This window comes from Microcaecilia unicolor, chromosome 5 (genome assembly GCF_901765095.1).
Source record: "Microcaecilia unicolor chromosome 5, aMicUni1.1, whole genome shotgun sequence".
In the NCBI taxonomy this organism is placed as follows: Eukaryota; Metazoa; Chordata; class Amphibia; order Gymnophiona; family Siphonopidae; genus Microcaecilia; species Microcaecilia unicolor.
In genome coordinates this window covers 51,338,527-51,360,013 of record NC_044035.1, presented here as the reverse complement: position 1 = coordinate 51,360,013, position 21,487 = coordinate 51,338,527, and the positions used below count along the sequence as shown (strand labels likewise).

At 43.3% G+C, this 21,487-nt stretch overlaps 1 protein-coding gene across 2 annotated transcripts in view; it reads left to right on the top strand.

Moving 5' to 3' along the window:
- ARHGAP19 (Rho GTPase activating protein 19) overlaps window positions 1–21,487 on the top strand; it is a 98,355-nt gene that overhangs the window by 33,705 nt on the left and 43,163 nt on the right. For both annotated transcript variants that reach the window (XM_030202873.1, XM_030202874.1), the window contains exons 3-5: window positions 3,026–3,106; window positions 11,036–11,245; window positions 12,038–12,264. In XM_030202873.1, coding sequence (XP_030058733.1) covers window positions 3,026–3,106; window positions 11,036–11,245; window positions 12,038–12,264 — 518 coding nt within the window. The remainder of the gene's footprint in view (window positions 1–3,025; window positions 3,107–11,035; window positions 11,246–12,037; window positions 12,265–21,487) is intronic.

Below are 21,487 nucleotides of genomic sequence, written 5' to 3'. Positions count from 1 at the left end.
ACTTCTCCGGGGATCCTTGCAGTCCAATCCCAGGGCAGCTGCCCTTTGCTAATATGCCACCTTGTTTGTAAATCTACCACCTTGATACATGGTACTGCCAGTGCTGCTGCTGCTGCTCTCCCACTGCTCAAAGCTTTAATAAAGTGCTATTTTGCTCTTGAGAGGACTGGAGAGGAAGCTAATAATTAGCAGAAGATCTCGCTCAAGCTACCATTCAGGCTGGTGACGTCACTTCCTCTCTTCCAGATCATTTATAAATATGTTAAATAGCACCAGTCCCAGTACAGATAGCTGCGGCACTCCATTATTCACCCTCTTCGACTGAGAAAAATGGCCATTTACTACTACTACTACTATTTAGCATTTCTATAGCGCTATAACCCTACCCTCTGTTTTCTGTCCAATAACCAATTCCTAATCCACAACAGAACATTGCCTCCTATTCCATAACACTTAATTTTCTCAGGGTCTCTCATGAGGAATTTTGTCAAAAGCTTTCTGAAAATCTAGATACACTATATCAACCGACTCACCTTTATCAACATGTTTATTCACACCTTCAAAGACGTTAAGGAAATTGGTGAGGCAAGATTTCCCTTGGCTGAATCCATGCTGACCCTGTACCATTAAACCATGTTTATATAGGTTTTCCATAATTTTATTCTTTATAATAGTTTCCACTATTTTACCCAGCACTGAAGTCAGGCTTACTGGTCTGTAATTTCCCCGATCACCCTGGAACTGTTGTTAAAATTCAACATTACATTGGCCATCCTACAATCTTCAGGTGCTATGAACAATTTTAACGTCAGGTTACAGATCACTAGCAGCAGATCAGTAATTTTATGTTTGAGTTCTTTCAGTACCCTTAGGTGCATGCCATCCATTCCAGGTGATTTACTAGTCTTTAATTTGTTGATTTGGCTCAGTACATCAGGTTCACCAAAATTTTTCAGTTTCTCCGCATCGTCACCCTTGAAAACCATTTCTGGTACAAGTAAATCTTCTGTATTCTTCCGTAAAGACTGAATCAAAGAATTCATTCTGTCTCTCCGCTATGGCCTTGTCCTCCTTGAATTCCCCTTTTGCTCCTTCAAGATCTATTGATACCATGGATTCCCTTGCAGGCTTTCTGCTTCTGATGGACCTAAAAAAGTTGTTACTGTGAGTTTTTGCCTCTACAACAAGTTTTTCTTCATTTTCTTTTAGCCTTCTTTATCAGTGCTTTGTTTCTAACTTGCCAGTGCTTATGTTGCTTCTTATTTTCTTCATTCATATCCTTTTCCCATTCTTTGAAGAATTTTCTTTTGGCTCTAATAGCCTCTTTCACTTCTCCTTTTAACCATGCTGGCTATTGTTTACGCTTCTTTTCACCTTTGTAAATATGTGGAATACCTCTGGTCTGGGCTTCCAAGGTGGTATTTTTAAACAGAATCCATGCTTAAAGTCCCTAATCTTTGCAGCTGATCTTTTTAGCTTATTTTCAACTATTTTCCTCATTTAATCATAGTTGCCCTTTCAAAAATTAAATGCTATCTGATATGACTGAAGGACCCGCGCTCACGCATCAGGCGAGAAGGCACTAGCACATCGTGATGGGAAGCAGCTAGAAAGTTCTATAATAATCTTGCTAGTCAGCATCCGCACCAGCCTCTGTCAGATGACATCACCCCAGCTGTGAGAATACTTGGCCTGCTCTCCACGGAGAACATCTGAGGACAGTGCTGGGCAAACCTTTACGGTCTTTGTCCCGCAAATGACGAGAGAAATTTGGATAGGCTGGAGCAACTTCAGTAGTTGGAACATAAGGACAAAGCTGGGCGGGCTTCTATGGTCTATGTCCCAGAAACACCAAAGAAAGACCATGATCAAGTATATAATATCACGTTCGTTGCTGATTTAAATTTTGAATTGATAATGAATGTGACTGTTGGGCAGACTGGAAGGACCAGTCAGGTCTTTATCTGCCGTCACTTACTATGCAAGTGAGTAACTTTGCTTCATCCAGATACTGCTGATATAGTGTAGGTGCCTGGATAATTGTCCAGGCAGGTAGATCTGCATAGAGAGATTTTAAAACACCGACTGCCGTGGGCTGAATATCATAAGGTTAATCTTTAAGGATGAAAACTTGAAATATTATTTTGAAACTTTTTTTTTTTTTTTTAAAGAAGTTCATCAATATTTCTAGATACTTTCTGCAAATGAATCTGTCTGCTGCTAGAGATTTTTAAAGGACAATCTCCTTCATAGTCATTGCATTGGTTTCTTTAGCACAGCACCTAGACACTCGGTAGTAGATATAAAACCATCAAGTGCAAGTTCCTTTGCACCTACCCTCTAGCCAGCGAAGTATTAACAGCATGTATATGTAAAGTTAATTCAGCTCCCATTCCAGTATGGTCAGGTTTCTGCCATATTTCATCTGCTTTGGTATTCTAGAGCTGAGTTTCAGGATCCTGCTTCAGTTTCAGGATTTAGTTTGATTTCTTTTCTTTGATAAGACTGCCTCTTGCCAGTGGCATCCCAGTGATTTGTAATGTATCAGACACTTAATAACATAGATAAATAAAATCAACACAAAAACACAATAAAAATGTTTAAATACAATATACAAATTACCTTTAGTTAATATTAAACTTTTTACAAAAGGAGAGTATCAATCTTCTGTTCATATGATAGTGTATTCAAAAGGAAATGTCCCAGATAACCCAAAGGCCAAATTTTAGCATATTGGTTAAATGAATATACAACAGTGGAGGGTGGGTAACTGAAGTAATCCTTTTGGTACTCAGACCATTCTTGGAGAGTATCACCTAATGATATGATGATAGAAGAGTCTGCCTTCATCCTGATCTGCAGGGTGGTTGGAGGTTTTTCTGAACTCTCAAAGAACTGGTCCACGTCAGCGCTGTCAGATTAATCCTGCTGTCTGTTTTACAGGAGCAGATGTTTTCCGTAGCTTTTTTTTTCATGAATTGATTTAGTTCTATATTGTGAATGTATCACTTTTTCTGATTTCTAGACAAAGGGGTGATATTTGGAGCACCATTAACAGAAGAAGGCATTGCCCAAGTCTATCAGCTTGTTGAATACCTGCACAAGAGTAAGTAAATGAGCATGCCATCGTTTGAAATAGTCTCACAAATGCTGATTGACCACACATAGAGGCTAATTTTATAACACAGTATCTATTAGTTCATATTGTCGAAACTACTGTATATACTCTATTAACTTCCCTGCCACCTCTCTCTTCTTTAGGGGACAATTAACTTGAATATAAACCAAGGGTTTATATTCAACTATTCCTCTCTCCTTCAATTTTTCCTTTCCTCCCTCCCCCATGGCATCCGGTGTGCCTCCTGTTCCCTTCCTTCCCCGAGGTACCCCCCCACCCCCCCAAACTGGAAACTCCCACTTCCTTTCTCATCCTGCTGTGCAGACCCACCTCCCCCCCAGACCCAACTTAAGGCTCATCACTGGTCCTACCTTACAGCCCTGGTGGCCCGGTGGTAAACTGGAGCAGGCCATAAGAACATAAGCATTGCCATACTGGGACAGACCGAAGGTCCATCAAGCCCAGTATCCTGTTTCCAACAGTGACCAATCCAGGTCACAAGATCCCAAAACAGTACAATACATTTTATGCTGCTTATCCTAGAAATAAGCAGTGGATTTTCCCAAGTCCATCTTAATAATGATTTATGGACTTTTCTTTTAGGAAGATATCCAAAAGTTTTTTTTTAAACCCCTCTAAGCTAACTGCTTTTACCCCATTCTCTGGCAATGAATTCCAGTGTTTAATTACACGTTGAGTGAAGAAATATTCTCTCCAATTTGTTTTAAATTTACTACTTTGTAGCTTTATTGCATGCCCCCTAGTCCTAGTATTTTTGGAAAGAGTCTCCATAGCAAAAATAGCTTGTTCCAGCTGTCTTACAAAATTGTAGTTGAAGGTCATTGTAGTAATTTTGGGATTAGAATCGTCATGGAGTGAGTCCTGCCTGAGCCGACTCCAATTCCAAAATGGCTGTCGGAACCTCCAGCAGCAATCTTGCCAGACTACTGCTGGAACTTGTGACAGCCATTTTTGCTACAGAGCCCACATAGGCAAGAGCACCAGGACATACAGTGTGACCTCTGCCTGCGCATACAAGCGAGGACACTTTAAAGCCCACAGAGTCCAGCGTGAAAAACCTTTTGGCTTTGCATCGTCATCACACATGGCAGGAGATTTAGCACTCGATGTGGAACCTGCCTCGAAATTGACATTAGGTGCACTGATGCAATATCGAGAGGGTCCGACATCAGACTCAGTACTGCGACTGTGTAAGGACTCTATGCTCTCTTTTTTTTGGTGCCGCTTGCATCGAGGGACCTGCATTGCTAAAAACCTAAGAAGCATTGCCATTATTCTCCCTCCAGGCACCCTGCCAACCCCTCCCCTGCATCGACATCCTCAATGCACGGGAAGCATCCATACCACAGTGACCGCTTTCCTCCTTTCCAACTTATTTCTCATCGAGAGCCTTCAAGGTCTTCGAGGTCTCCTATGCCTGCACAGGCTATAACTTGGGCTGCATCCACACCACTTTTTCAGCCGGTACTGATACCTACTATACAGGAGGAAAGCTAGGCTTTCCTTGTCATCAAGCAGATGAATCCATTACGAGTGGGTTGTGTCCATCACCCAGCAGGGGGAGATAGAGAGCACTGAAAAACCATAGAGCCTCATGGCCAGCTAGCTCCATCTGCCTCTTCAGTATTCTCTATCTCCCCAGCAGGGTGGACGCAGCTTATTCTGCTCCTTCAGAAAATCTGCCAGGGGTGGCTCCTGTGCTGTTGCCAGTTGTAGCAGGGGTGTTGTGGCTGGTGGTGCCCACTTTAAAGGCACATAGTTACGCCCTTTCCCTGCCTTACCCGGCCCCCGATGTGGATGTAAACACATAGGCTAGCCCTGTTCCTGTCTTTGCCCACACTGTGGATGCAGGCACATAGGTTCGCCCTTTCACTACCTTTCCCATGCTACTGATCCTCCGGAGTGTAAAAAATTTGCCTTTTGCGCTGTTGCCTCTAACTTTCCTCACAGCGTTAAAAAAAAAAAAAAAAAAAGTTGCGTCGCACTGTAGTGCTGCGATCCTGATTGTGCAGCGGATCGGAGCTCTGTGGACTCGATCCAGGGAGGTAAGAGCATTTTGTAGCTCCTCCGGGGAGGGCCCGCATTCGGGACGATTTTGGCGCGAATCCGCCATTTTGAATTTCCCGCCATTTTCGGCGATGGCTGCGGAGTTTGTTAAGCGCTGTTCCTGTTGTGGCAAGCGCAGATCAGCAGCAGGGCTCTGTAAATCATGCTCTTCTGACGTCAGAGCCGGCCCGAGCATGGCGAGCGAGGGTTCTTCCCGCTCCGTGGAGCTGGCAGCGGGCGCCATTTTGGAACAGCATGGCGCGACCCCCGCTGAGGCAAAGGGGTTTGAGCCTGGAGGGGAGCCTCGTATGGAGGCTAATGTGAGAACCATTAACCCCGGACTGGAACTGGGAGACCAGGGTGAGCCATTCTCCCCTGAGTTTGTTTTGCTGCTGCATAAAGCATTTATGTTAAGAGCTCTCCCGCATGGGTCTCAATCCTGCCTGTGTCCCCTCCAGTGGAGCCCGGCCTTGAATTGCCAATAGGTGTGTTTTCCCCTGACAGATGGCCGCAGGACAAGCGCAGAAGGGTGGAGAGGAACTCCTTTCGCTCGGACAAACGTTCCGCAGCAGCTGGCTCAAGGCCTGGAGTTCAAGGGCGACCCTCTCAATGATGGTGCGCCGGCCCTCTCCTCGCTCCCTGTTATAGGACGACTTTCCCTCTTTCACGAGGCCTCAGGATAGGAAGCTAGAGTCCTTTCTGAAGCGCAGCTTTGATTTGTCGGCTTTGGCCTTGCAAGCCTCTGTGTGTGGGGGCTTGGTAGTCAGAGCTTGTTTCCATTGGGCGGAGAAGCTCTTGGATGAGCCTGCGTTAGATAGGACTGGTTTGGTTCAGGACCTGGCCAAATTGGAGATGGGGTCTTCGTTTTTGGCAGACACCCTTTATGATTTGCTAAGGGCTTCGGCTAGGAATATGGCTCTGGCGGTGACGGCTCGCAGGGCTCTTTGGCTTAGGGGCTGGGTGGCAGATGCGGCCTCTAAAGCAAAGTTGTGTTCTCTACCTTCCAAAGGTTCTATGTTTGGAGAGAACTTGGATAAACTGATGAGTGGTCTTGGGGATACCAAGGTCTGACGGTTGCCAGAGTTACGGCCTAAGGCGGCTAGTCAAGGGGGTTAGGCTAGAGGTCGGTTTAAGGACGCGAGGCGGTACAGGCCGGGCAGATTTGTGTCTCCTTCTAAAAGCCGGTTTTTCCAGCGGACGCAGTCCTTTCGAGGGGGTTGTCAAGGAGGTCAGGACTGCTCTGGAGGTGCCGGAAATGGTAATAAGTCCTCCTTATGAAGGTGTGCGGGTCCAGTCTCTGGTGAAGGTCGGGGCGCGACTTCGTTTGTTTTATCAGGGGTGGATTCATCTGTTATGACTAAAGGAAAGAAAATTACCAAGGTAAGAAGCTAATGTTCCCGTACACATCAGGAAGGGAGTAGGTGCAAAGAGAGAACAACTGTGAGAATAAAAAAACTGTATGCTGTTTGGGAAATTAGGTCTGGTAAAAGAGCAGGGTTAATCTCCAACAGATGAGAAAGTCTGAGTGAAGTTGACTCTCAATGCCATTTTGAACTTCACATGAGATTCTTCCAAGGGAAGGTAATTGGGTAGGTCATTCCAAAGAGATTGTTTGTTTGTTTGTTTGTTTATTGGTGCTTATAGCCCACATAATCCGAATGTTAATTATTCAGTTCTATGTGGCGTACAATAATTAAGACTAGAAATGCATATAATGTATTTTTACAAGTACGAAGAAAACATAAACAGTGAGATTTTGAAACGAGCAGTCAAAGATACCATAACATTTGCTGTTTAGTTCACTGTCTAATGATGCAAAAATATGTTAAAAAGGAATGCCTTGAGAAATTTTGTGAAATATTAGATAGTTGGTAATCCTTTTTATCTCACTAGGGATGGTGTTTCACCATTTTGAATCTGTATATGAGAAATCTCTGTTCAATATGGATTTATATCTGATTGTTTTTATAGCTAGGAAAATGTTGTATGATATAGTTTCTTGATGAATGTACATGTTTTAAAGATGTTTCTGGCTTTGGTTGGTAGCCAGTGTAATTTAGATAATAGTGGGAATGCCCTATTGAATTTTGAAGCTTTGCATACAAGTCTGGCAGCAGTATTTAGGGTAGTTTGAGGTTTTTTGATGAGAGATTCCTTATTCCCTAAATAAACATGATTTGCGCTAATCCAATTGTGAAATGACTAATGTTTGTACAAGGGAACAAAAAGTAGAAAACAGGAAGAGAGAGCTGATTCTTTTTAGCTTCCATAGAGTTCTAAAGGTTTTGGTTACTACGGAATTAACTTGATCTTCGCATGATAGGAATTAATCGATGATGATCCCATGAATTTTCAAATTATGTTCCAATGGATAGTCGTCTGGTTGATGGTAGAACTGGTCTGATTGTGAAAGTTGTTAGGACTAGAAATTATGAGGTATTTAGTTTTCTCCATGTTTAATTTTAGATGGAAGGATGTTGCCCAATTCTCCATGAGATCTAAGATGAATGTTGGAGAGAATATCCTGAATTTGAGTGTCAAAGGGAAGATAAATAGTTACGTCGTTGGCGTATATAAAAGACTGCAAACCTTTAGCCTCTAGGATGTGACCTGGGGTTCCATCATGATGTACAAGAGAATTGGAGATATTTGAGATCTGAACTCCCTGTGCCACTATAACTTCGAAAGAAGAGCACCTAATGGAGTCTAGTCGCAGGCAGCAGTGGGAAAGGACAATTAATGGGTTTCAAGGAGATTGGGGTTCCTGAAATAGTAGGCAAGGCCCAGGAACCCATCTAGGGGAAGAGTAAGGCTACAGATTTAGTAAAGTTTATCGAGGCCATTGCTTATAAGCAGCTTAGCTAAATAATTCAGTTTGTCAAATATATGATATAAAATAGCTACAGGACATGATTTGAGAGGGAATAACAGTTGAATATTGTCTTAGTAAATATAAAAATGAATTCCCAGAGATTTTGCCAGCAACACAGAGGTGATAAGAATCATAGCTGCCAGTTCTGTGGGTGCTTGAGCAGCTCCAATATTGAGCAGACTCCACTACTTTGATGAGGGAACATATACTTGTGTTGAATGTAGCACACCCAATCATTTTGAAAAGTTGACTCTTATGCTAAGAATATATTAGGCCCTAGGATAGAGCCCTGAGGCATCCTACAGGAGAGCTAGATTGGCTGAGAGAGTGTCTTGGGCAGTGAAACTTGAAATAGCCTATTACTTACAATTAATAGTTATTAAATATGACTCAAACCATGAGAAAGCGGTTCCACTGATCCCCAAGTCTTACAATCTCAACAAAATAATGTCATCTAATAAATCAGTTTGCAGAGATTTCTAAAGAGATCAAAAGTGTGTCGTGGTATTGATCATGATTGATATAAACAAACTGTTAAAAGATACAGTGGGGGAAATAAGTATTTGATCCCTTGCTGATTTTGTAAGTTTGCCCACTGACAAAGACATGAGCAGCCCATAATTGAAGGGTAGGTTATTGGTAACAGTGAGAGATAGTACATCACAAATTAAATCCGGAAAATCACATTGTGGAAAGTATATGAATTTATTTGCATTCTGCAGAGGGAAATAAGTATTTAATCCCTCTGGCAAACAAGACCTAATACTTGGTGGCAAAACCCTTGTTGGCAAGCACAGCGGTCAGACGTCTTCTGTAGTTGATGATGAGGTTTGCACACATGTCAGGAGGAATTTTGGTCCACTCCTCTTTGCAGATCATCTCTAAATCATTAAGAGTTCTGGGCTGTCGCTTGGCAACTCGCAGCTTCAGCTCCCTCCATAAGTTTTCAATGGGATTAAGGTCTGGTGACTGGCTAGGCCACTCCATGACCCTAATGTGCTTCTTCCTGAGCCACTCCTTTGTTGCCTTGGCTGTATGTTTTGGGTCATTGTCGTGCTGGAAGACCCAGCCACGACCCATTTTTAAGGCCCTGGCGGAGGGAAGGAGGTTGTCACTCAGAATTGTACGGTACATGGCCCCATCCATTCTCCCATTGATGCGGTGAAGTAGTCCTGTGCCCTTAGCAGAGAAACACCCCCAAAACATAACATTTCCACCTCCATGCTTGACAGTGGGGACGGTGTTCTTTGGGTCATAGGCAGCATTTCTCTTCCTCCAAACACGGCGAGTTGAGTTCATGCCAAAGAGCTCAATTTTTGTCTCATCTGACCACAGCACCTTCTCCCAATCACTCTCGGCATCATCCAGGTGTTCACTGGCAAACTTCAGACGGGCCGTCACATGTGCCTTCCGGAGCAGGGGGACCTTGCGGGCACTGCAGGATTGCAATCCGTTATGTCGTAATGTGTTACCAATGGTTTTCGTGGTGACAGTGGTCCCAGCTGCCTTGAGATCATTGACAAGTTCCCCCCTTGTAGTTGTAGGCTGATTTCTAACCTTCCTCATGATCAAGGATACCCCACGAGGTGAGATTTTGCGTGGAGCCCCAGATCTTTGTCGATTGACAGTCATTTTGTACTTCTTCCATTTTCTTACTATGGCACCAACAGTTGTCTCCTTCTCGCCCAGCGTCTTACTGATGGTTTTGTAGCCCATTCCAGCCTTGTGCAGGTGTATGATCTTGTCCCTGACATCCTTAGACAGCTCCTTGCTCTTGGCCATTTTGTAGAGGTTAGAGTCTGACTGATTCACTGAGTCTGTGGACAGGTGTCTTTCATACAGGTGACCATTGCCGACAGCTGTCTGTCATGCAGGTAACGAGTTGATTTGGAGCATCTACCTGGTCTGTAGGGGCCAGATCTCTTACTGGTTGGTGGGGGATCAAATACTTATTTCCCTCTGCAGAATGCAAATAAATTCATATACTTTCCACAATGTGATTTTCCGGATTTAATTTGTGATGTGCTATCTCTCACTGTTACCAATAACCTACCCTTCAATTATGGGCTGCTCATGTCTTTGTCAGTGGGCAAACTTACAAAATCAGCAAGGGATCAAATACTTATTTCCCCCACTGTAGATAGTGTGTTCCGAAGAGCGTTGAGATCTAAAACCCGTATGTCTAGGATATAGGGCATTTGTGTTTTCTAAAAAAAAAAAAAATTAAGCTGAGTTCCTACAAGCTTTTTTGCAAGCTTGGAAAGAAAGGACAAGTGGAAGATGGAATGATAATTGAGAGGTTCACAGGATCTGCTTAGTGTCTTTTATGTGTGGAAAGATAATTGCAGTTTTCCACTCAGATGGAAGGTCCCAGTATGGAGACTCAATTGTAGTTAGAGTATAAGAAGGGGAGCTTGAAAACAACCAAAAATGTCTTTCTTTCCCTTTCTATTTTACTTACTTTCTTAATGTAAAGATCTGTTGCCCTTTTTGTTTGCTTTCATTTTGGCACATTGCCTTTCCACTTCCCTTATCTCCTTCCTCCCTGCCCAACTGCTCATTCAGGTATTACCCCATTTTACTAAAGTCAACATGTTTGAAGTCCAGTTCTTTGAGCTAGATACTGGTTTAGCTTTTGTATCAAATCATACAGTATGATGATCACTGTTCCCAAAGGGTGAAGTTGGATCTAGTAATCACAAAAATCTTCTAAGATCTCTTTATGTATTTAAGATTGTGTAGATGGAATACTGTAGTCCACCTCAGGTGAGTTTTTTCCCCCCTAATAGTGCTTTATCCAGAAACAGGATTGACAAGGGAACAGTTAAATCACATTTTGAATTATTTTAACATTAAAATACTGTTTGATGAGCTTGTTTTCTGTTTGTATTAAATACTATTTTAAAGTACATTTAGTCTGGTAGATTGTGAAATCTCTTGTGATGGTGTTTTTGTCTATACCTTTCCACTCCATGAAGATCTCCGTACTGAGGGATTGTTTCGTGTACCTGGTAACAGCATCAGACAGCAAATACTAAAAGATGTTCTGAACAGTGGAGGTGATATTGATCTGGACTCGGGTGAGTTTCATCCAAATGATGTGGCCACTCTACTGAAAATATTTCTGGGTGAATTACCTGAGCCCCTATTGACCCACCGGCATTTCCATGCCCATCTCAAGATTGCAGGTGAGTGGATGTTGCTTGCAGCAATAAACATCTGAAATATTTTTATGTACGGTTTCTGAATTCTTTTTTCTACCATATTGCAGTTATTAAATGCCACTTTAAAATATCAAAAGGGGGAGGGGGGAAATGGGACTTGATATACCGCCTTTCTGTGGTATTTTGCAACTACATTCAAAGCGGTTTACATATATACAGGTACTTATTTTTTACCTGGGGAAAAAGATGTTGATGTAGCAATAATGACATTTTATAATATTTATAAGCAGTTGCAAGATTTGTGTAATGATTTCTGGTTTACATTTTGCAGTTTTTTGTTAGGGGAATGGAGTTTGCTTTTGTTAAATTTTTAATCCTAGATTTTGCTTTTATGAATTCTTTTAGGAATACGCCAATGAAGCGCCTTTTAAGAAGGGTGTAGACTTGCCCTGTTATACTGCATGGCATAGAACTGTTTTTAAGGTCATCTGTTTATCTCTGTAATTTGAGAAAGTACAATATACTTACACTGATTTATTTTTAGCAGTATTAATTCTGAAGGGTTTGGGATAAGGATGTAATCGTGCATTTCCCAAACTTGCTTCATCACACATAGTCAGTCAAGCAGCATAAAATAGATGTCAGCTCTGTGTAGCTTTCTTTATAGCTGGTTTCTAGAAGATTTGTAACTTGCAGTTTCCAAGTATGCAATAAATGCCAGTCAAACAGAGTTAATTGAGAACTTATTGTATATACTGCATGTAGCAATGCTTTTTTATTGATATGTTCTTCCAATTTTGATCTTTGTGGCTTCAGATCTAATGCTGTTTGATGACCGAGGCAATAAGACAGACGTGCCTGATAAAGAGCGTCGGATTGAAGCGCTGCAGCTGCTCTTCTTACTTCTCCCAGCATCCAATCGGAATTTGCTAAAGCTTCTTCTAGACCTACTCTATCAGACAGCAAAGAAACAAGACCGCAACAAGATGTCTGCGTACAACCTGGCTCTCATGTTTGCTCCACATATTTTGTGGCCAAAAAATGTATGTGATGTTGACATATTTTATTTAGTTGATCAGTCACTAGGGGATGAGTTAGAGAGGACAAATGTTAATTTTTTCTGGAAAATGTTATGCTTGTCAAACAACAACTACTGCACTTTGTTTTCTGGAATAAATTTAGGGAGAAACTTTGCTTCCTTGTCATCAGCAGCAGATGAATCCATTACGAATGGGTTGTGTCCACTTACCAGCAGGGGGAGATAGAGAACACTGAAAACCATAGTGCCTCTAGGATGGCTAGCTCCATCTGCCTCTCAGTATTCTCTATCTCCCAGCAGGGTTGGACGCAGCTTATTCAGCTCCTTCAAGAATCTGCCTGGGGTGGCTCCTGTGCTTTTGCCAGTTGTTGCAGGGGTGTTGTGGCTATTGCAGCTCCACTTTAAAGGCACATAATTTAATTCCTTCTCCTTCCCTTGTTAGTGCTTGTGTACATACAAGATCATCAGCATGTGACCAAATTTATTTTTATAGCAGAGATATCTGAACCTGAAGGGAGTACTAGTGAGCAGTAGATAAAAATTGTATTTAGTTTTCTCCTTTATATGGCATTTCCTTTCCCTGCATACACAGATGAAATACCTGAGTAGCTCCAGTAATTTTTACTAGTCTGAAGTCCACGGTGGTCTACAGTCCTGTTCTTTCCTAACAACCTTGGTGATCGTCCTAGACTGTCAACCTCTGAACCACATTACTAACCCCTTCCAAATATTTAAATGTGCAGTGAAGATTGATATGTATTTTTTTCAGCTGAGAAAAATAAGTTTTCTCTTCATCCTTGAAGACCAGTCCAGACCAACAGATTGTTCCACTGTACCAACAGGAGAGGTAGAGAAGCCTTTTCCAGTGGCATCAGAGATATAAGGGTTAGTGTAGCCTGGAACCTGTCAATGCTGTACCTCCAGCAGATGACATAGGTTGAACTGGTGCATCAGGATTTATTTGGAACAGACCTGACTCCCTGAGGCATAGACCATTGCCTGTGTCCCTTGAAGTTGAGCTCCTTGGCTAGTGAAAGCTCCTTGGGTTCGGTCTACGGACCTTACGCTTGTTGAGCTCGGTTCAACCCTCCATAACCCAAGCCTGTGCCTGCAGACCTCACTTGATGTGACTGGCTGGCGGAGTTCCCTGTAAGGTGTCTGCCAGTGGGGGATAAGTCTTTTTTTAAATCTCTTAATCCCTCCCCCCCACCCAGTGTTGGACCGCTATAGAATTTCAAAAGAAAAAGGGAGATCCCCCCCCCCCCCCCCCCCCCCCCATTTGCAGGTGGGGGAATCTCCCTGTTTGCCTGAGTTGACTGTAAAATTGTCACACCAAAAAAAAAATTAAGAAAGGAACCGATGCTGGCAGGCAGCAGGCTAGACCCAGCACAGGAGTAGGGTGAGCAGGCGGGTCTCAAGGCTTCTTTTCTGGAGTGGTGTGAGAGCCAAGGATTCCAGATCAGGAGGTGCTGAGCGATGCCAGAAGGAAGATGCTGTAGGAGTCGATGGATGAGGAGTGCTGCTAGCTCGTGCTGCCCCATATGTGATGGGAAACTGCTGTCTTGAGGCAAATCTGGGGAGGGCACAAAGCCAGTACAAGAAGAATTGGAGGATCTTCAATACTCTCTCCTGTAGTGCCGGCTGTGGTTTTTCTTCCTTTGTTAGGAACAGCAGCCAACTTGCAGCTGGCCCACCAAAATCCAACGCTGGTAGAAAATCTTGGGGGCCACGAGTTAGGTACATCAGCTTTCCTGCCCCTTTTGGAGAAGGCAAGTAGGAGAGTTCCTGTTGGGGGCTGTGGAAGTCCAGTTGGCATAATCCATCCTGAAAGTGCCTTAGAGCAGGGTCTGTGAGCTACTGCAAGGATGGCCCCTTCCATCTCAGGAGCAGGAGGCCCTAATTCATAGTTTGAATTGTTGGAGAATCCAGACTGGGGGATTGAGTGCTAAGCAGATGCTGTTCCCATCTATTTCTTCTCAGAAAGTTTGGGGACTTTTTGAAGATGGAGGGCTCTGTATGGTGTTTATTGGGGGGGGGGGGCACCATCCTGGTTGCAGAAGATCTTTCCTCAAGTGAGGAGGAGTGGCAAGTCAAATACAAAGCACTGATAAGTAAAGCAAAGAGACTTTGAAAAAAAACTTGCATTGGAGGCAAAACACATCATAAAAACTGTTTTAGGTCTATTCGAATCAAGAAGCTGGTAAAAGAATCAATTGGACCTCTAGGTGGTTATGGGTTAAAGAGGCAATTGGGGAGGACGAGGCCATAGTGGAGACTAAATGAATTCTTTGCTTCAATATTTAGATGCCCATGCCAGAAATAAGGAACTGAGAAAAAATCTCTGTAAAACTGGATGATATAATGAGGCAAATTGACAAACTAAAGAGTAGCAGATCACCTGGACCAGATGGAATACATCCTGGAGTACTGGTGGGACACAAAAAAAAAGACTTGTAGAGCTATTAGTAATTTGTAATTTAACTATAAAATCAAACAAGGTCCCGGAAGATTGGAGGGTGGCCTATGTAACGCCAATTTTTAAAAAGGCTTCCAGAGGTCACCAGTAAAAGTTATAGACTGGTGAGCCTGACGGTGCAGGGCAAAATAGTTGAAACTATTATAAGAACAAAATTACTGAGCATATACAAAGGTATGGATTAGTGGTATTAAGCCAATGGAAATCTTGTCTCACCAATCTGCTATGTATCTTTGAAGGGGTGAATAAACATATGCATAAAGGTGAGGCAGTTCATAGTGTATATCTGAATTTTCAGAAGGCATTTGACAAAGTACATAATGAACAATTTTGTGACTGTACGTTCAATTGACAAAGCCAATTTTGAAACCTTCCCAGTAATTCTTATTGTCAAGAATACCAGGCAAAATATTATGGTCAACAAAGTCGAATGCGCAAGAAAGATCAAACTGCAGTATTAGTTCACGGTATTGCTCGTTCACCACTGATCTAAGATTGTCTAAGTACGAGCCTACCACAGTTTCAGTGCTAAAAGTAGGATGGAAACTGGACTGGGAGGAATGTAATATATCATGTGTTTCCAAAACGTTTTACAAGCTAATTAGAAACTAGAGCTTCCATTAGTTTTGCAAATAGTGGTCTAGATGCTACAGGTCTGTAATTGGAGGTCAATTGGTAAGATTCCTTTAAATTCTTCAAAATTGGGGTGATAGTAATTTCACCTAGTTGATTTGGGAAAATAACCTGGCATCAACTGAGATTATAACCAACCACGAGCACTGTTTTAAAACTAGGACTGCTACTTTTAAAGATATTTATAAATGATCTGGAAATAGGAATAATAAATGAGGTGATCAGATTTGCTGACAATACAAAATTATTCAAAGTTGTTAAATCACAAGTGGACTGTGAAAAATTTCATAGGCCTTTATGGGCCTGGAAGACTGGGCATTTGAATGGCAGCAGTAATTAAGAAAGCAAATAGAATGTTAGGAATTATTAGGAAAGAATGAAGAACATAACTAAGAATATTGTAATGCCTTTCTGTTGCTCCATGGTTCGACCTCACTTCAAGTATTGTGTGCAATTCTGGTCACTGCAGCTAAAAAAAAAAAAGCAAAATTAGAAAAGGTACAGATAAGCATAGTAAGTGACAGCAGATAAAGACCTGAACAGTCCATCCAGTTTGCCCAACAGTCACACTCATCAATTCATGGTTAAATTAACAGTGAATGTGATATATACTTTATCAAGAGTCTTTCATTGGTGTTTCTAGGACATAGAATGTAGAAGTTCACCTGACTCTGTCCTTATGTTCCACCTACAGGAGTGGCTGTCAAAGCCCACTCCAGTGTATCCAAATATGCATTGTCATTCGCAGGACCCAGACTATAAAAGTCTGCCTGGCACAGTCCTCGGTTCCAGTTACTGAAGTTGTCATTGAAGCCCTTTCCAGCCTATCTTAAACTTTTTATTTTTGTTTTATACCATGTTTTTTTCTAAATAGAGTTCAGCTGTGTTCATCCCATGCCTTTTTGAATTGTATCACTGTTTTTGTCTCTACCACCTCCCTCTGGAGGCCATTCCAGGCATCAACCACCCTCTCCATGAAAAAGAATTTCCTGACATTACTCCTAAGACTGCCAACATATAATCTCAGTTCGTGTCTAGTTTTACCATTTCCCCTTCTCTGGAAGAGATTTGTTCCTCTTGTAATTTTTAAATCGCGACAGGATTGTGAAAACTTACAAGAGGACCTTACGAGACTGGGAGACTGGGCGGCTAAATGGCAGATGATGTTTAATGTGAGCAAGTGCAAGGTGATGCATGTGGGAAAAAAGAACCTGAATTATAGCTACGTCATGCAAGGTTCCACGTTAGGAGTTACGGACCAAGAAAGGGATCTGGGTGTCGTCGTCGATAACACACTGAAACCTTCTGCTCAGTGTGCTGCTGCGGCTAAGAAAGCAAATAGAATGTTGGGTATTATTAGGAAAGGTATGGAAAACAGGTGTGAGGATGTTATAATGCCGTTGTATCGCTCCATAGTGCGACCGCACCTTGAGTATTGTGTTCAATTCTGGTCGCCGCATCTCAAGAAAGATATAGTAGAATTGGAAAAGGTGCAGCGAAGGGCGACTAAAATGATAGCGGGGATGGGACGACTTCCCTTTGAAGAAAGACTAAGGAGGCTAGGGCTATACAGCTTGGAGAAGAGACGGCTGAGGGGAGACATGATAGAGGTATATAAAATAATGAGTGGAGTGGAACAGGTGGATGTGAAGCGTCTGTTCACGCTTTCCAAAAATACTAGGACTAGGGGGCATGCGATGAAACTACAGTGTAGTAAATTTAAAACAAATCAGAGAAAATTTTTCTTCACCCAACGTGTAATTAAACTCTGGAATTCGTTGCCGGAGAAAGTGGTGAAGGCGGTTAGCTTAGCAGAGTTTAAAAAGGGGTTGGACGGATTCCTAAAGGACAAGTCCATAAACCGCTACTAAACGGACTTGGAAAAATCCAAAATTCCAGGAATAACATGTATAGAATGTTTGTACGTTTGGGAAGCTTGCCAGGTGCCCTTGGCCTGGATTGGCCGCTGTCGTGGACAGGATGCTGGGCTCGATGGACCCTTGGTCTTTTCCCAGTATGGCATTACTTATGTACTTATGAAGGCTAAAAGGGTTAGGGCTCTTCTGCTTAGAAAATAGATGGCTCAGGGGAGATATGATGGAGGTTTATAAAATACTGAGTGGAGTGGAACAGGTAGACATGAATCAGTTGTTTATTCTTTCCAAAAATACTTGGACTAAGGGGTATGCATTGAAACTACTAAATAGTAAAATTAAAATTGGAAAAAAAAAATTCTTCACTCTGTGTGTAATTAAACTCTGACGTTTGTTGCCAGATAATGTGGTAAAAGCAGTTAGATTAAAAGAATTAAAAAAATAGTTTGGACAAGTTGCTAAAAGAAAAGTCCATAAACCATTATTAAGATGGATTTAGGAAAATTCACTACTTATTCCTGGGATCATGTCAAGTACTTATGACTGGGATTAGCCACTGTTGGGGATGGAGGTGCTGAACTTCATGGACCTTTGGTCTGTCCCAGTATGTCATTGCTTATGTGCTTAGGAAACTCCCCTGTGGTTCATGTGTTACGAAGAGAGGAACTTTCCCACTTCATTGATCAGGTATCTTCAGCAGTGGTCATTGTGGTGGTGGTCCAGGAGTCGTCCTCCAATGAGCCCATTCTGCAGGGGCTATGGGAGCCTCCCCCAAACCTTCCTGCTTCATAGTGCCCTATCCCAGATGATCCTTGCTGACTGGGAGGTTCATCTGGTATCCTGTGGGGCACAAGGCTCTTAGGCAAGCTCCACCCCTCGTGGAGCTGGTGATGGCGATAACAAAAGTCCACTGTTCTGGTGGAGAAGCTTTCTGTGATGAAGGATTCTCATGATAGGAAGGTGGAAATCCTCCTCAAGTAGGCCTTTGCCTCCTTGGCAATGGGAGTCCAGGCATCCGTTTGCAGAGAATGCATTGTCTAGGTCCTGTTACATTGGGCACAGCATCTGCCTGAGTTCCCCCCCCCCCCCCCCCCCCCCCCCCAGAGGCTTGGAAAAGCTCATGAAGGACCTGGGGCTGGCTAGGCCTCAATGGTTTCTAGAGGATAGAACATGTTCAGGTTTCCAGGCCTTGGGCACCAAGTCCTGGGCCAACAATTAGGCCAGATATTGTCTAGGTAGGAGAATCTAAGGTGCTTCTTTGGTTGCTAAGTGTCATAAGGGCTGCCCTATGAGGGGCCCAGAAATTGAGGAATGCTGATTCTGCCGCCTCCTCTACTAGTAAGGGCCTCCAATGAAGGTCAATGGTCTTTCTTGGAGGTGCAGATAGGCAGCAAGCTTTGCCTGTTTCATCCTGAGTGGGCCTGCATCACTTCTGATCAATGGGTCTTGGAGGTGTTCAGCAAGGTTACACCCTGGATTTCACAGAATTTGTTTCTGACACCTGCAGTTCTTTGCTCAAGGTCTATGGTGGAGGCCATGCTGCTGCAGCTGCTTCATCTACTTTGTGGCACCCAAGAAAAGGGGCACCTTCTGGCTCATCTGGGACTTGAAGGGGGTCAATGCTTGAGTGCTAGGTGAGTTTCTGAATTGGCAGATCCTGTCTTGCAGGGTTCTTTATTTGTCCTTTAGGGAGGATTCAGTATCTCTTTGCACAGTAAATGTCCTAGCGTAAGGTATTCTCCACTTTTCTTGTGAATCAAGTGTTTTCACTCCCAATGTTTATGAATAAGGGTGTGTCGGGGTCTGCTTGGAAGCTTGATAGATTGTATGTACTCAGGATATTGTTTGTTGCCTGGAGGTGATGCTTTTCTTCTGGAAATCTAATAGGCTGTTTACCCTGATTCATGGGCTGCGCAAAGATGAGGCGGCTTCTAAGTTTTCCTTAGTGTGATTAAGGCTGCAATAAATATATTCTCCAGTGGCGGGTAATACCTGGTGCACTGCATGCACATCCCTCTTGAGCTCAGGAGAATTCCTGACTGGAGGCCTGAGCAGTTATGTCAGAGGTCATTTGCAGGGTGGTGACTTGTAGTGTTTCACAAAAGAGTACAGTGAAAACCAAGATTAACATTATGTCCAGGGGTGATAGTATCTTTGGCAGAAGCATTTTTCAAGTGGCATTGTTTTCTGCTTCCCAGTAGAGCTTTGTACAGCACATTTGGTCTGGACTGGTCTAGCAGAAGTGAAATTTAGGCTTACCAGATAATTTCCTTTCCTTGATTTTTGTTAGGCCAGGCCAGGGCCCACCTTGGAAGACTTCAGCATTTCATGAGTTGCATCTTTGGATGTGCCTGTTCACTCTGTTCTTGAAGCTAGGTTTTCAGTAATGTTTCCTGTTTGTATAGTACCCGCAGTGGATTCCTTAGGGTTTATGTAGTAGTCTACAAAAGCTTCATGGCATTGCTCTGCCTTGTCTCAAAATAAAAATGGTAACAATATTTAATACATAGCTATCTCCAAATAGGAATCCCACAACATATGGAGAACTCAATTTTTTTCAAAACATGAAATCATCCTACGCAATGTGCTTATTAATTAATATATAATACTAGTTAAAAAGGCCCGTTTCTCACACAAATGAAACGGGCACTAGCAAGGTTATCATGTAATGGCGATTATGTTTTTAAGGGAACCGTTAGGAGAAATGTTCTGTCATGATAAGTAATAATTGGGGAAGGGTGTATAATGAGTATTATAGTAACATAGTAGATGACAGCAGAAAAAGACCTGCACAGTCCATCCAGTCTGCCCAACAAGATAACTCATATGTGCTACTTTTTGTGTATACCTCACTTTGATTTGTACCTGTGCTCTTCAGGGCACAGACTGTATAAGTCTGCCCAGCACTATCCCCGCCTCCCAACCACTGGCTCTGGTACAGACCATATAAGTCTGCCCAGCACTATCCCTGCCTCCCAACCACCAGCCCCACCTCCCACCACCGGCTCTGCCACCTGATCTCGACTAAGCTCCTGAGGATCCATTCCTTCTGCACAGGATTCCTTTATGCTTATCCCACGTATGTTTGAATTCTGTTACCGTTTTCATTTCCACCACCTCCCGCGGGAGGGCATTCCAAGCATCCACTACTCTCTCCGTGAAAAAATACTTCCTGACATTTTTCTTGAGTCTGCCCCCCTTCAATCTCATTTCATGTCCTCTCGTTCTACCGCCTTCGCATCTCCGGAAAAGGTTCGTATGCTCCAGGGGTATGAGATACGGATTGTTTTATCTATGTTTTTTTTTTTTTTTTTAATCTTTTTTTTGTGATTTTTATTTATAGTATTTTTTTAAAAGATAAAGAGTACGCAGACTCCATCCGTGTTCAGCATTTCTCCTCTCTTCCCTCCCCTCAATCCATGTCCAGCAATTCTCCTCTCTCCCCTGCCCTCCCCTCCATCCATCCATGTCCAGCAATTCTCCTCTCTCCCCTGCCCTCCCATCCATCCATCCATGTCCAGCAACTCTTCATTCTCCCCTACCCTCTCCTCCATCCATCCATATCCAGCAACTCTTCATTCTCCCCTGCCCTCTCCTCCATCCATCCATGTCCAGCAAATTTGCTCTCTCCCCTGCCCTCCTGTCCTGTCCAGCAATCTCTTCTCTCCCCCTGCCCTCCCATCCATGTCCAGCGATTCTCCCTGCCCTTCCTCAGCTCCCTGACAGCCCTCTCTCCGTTCCTGAGCTGAGGGCGGGAAGGAGCGGAGGGACCATCAGAGCTGCCTGGCTGTAGCACTGCTGCGCCAGGCAGCCCTGCGTTTGGGGGGGGGCAGCAGTCAGGGGAAGGTCACGGTTGGGCTGGGGAGGCTTAGCCTCCCCAAGCCTCTTATACAGGGCGCCTGTGACTGTCCTCTCATCCCATCCATGTCCATCAATTCTCCTCTGCCCTGCCCTCCCCTTCCTCCCTCCCTCCCTCCCCTCGATGTCCTGCAATTCTCTCCTCGTGACATCATCTCGCCTCCAGCGTTCCCTTCCCCCTCATTGTTCCGCTCTCTGATGTCATTACGTTTTCACACGAGGGCGGGGCAATGAGTGGGAATGGATGTTACGAACCCAGGCATCCAGACGTAGAATGTTGGAGGTGCAAATTATTATATAGGATAATATACACCATTAAACTAATTAAAACATGAGCGGAGAGAAAATATCCACAATAATACTTCTTCAATTTATCTGCAAAGGAT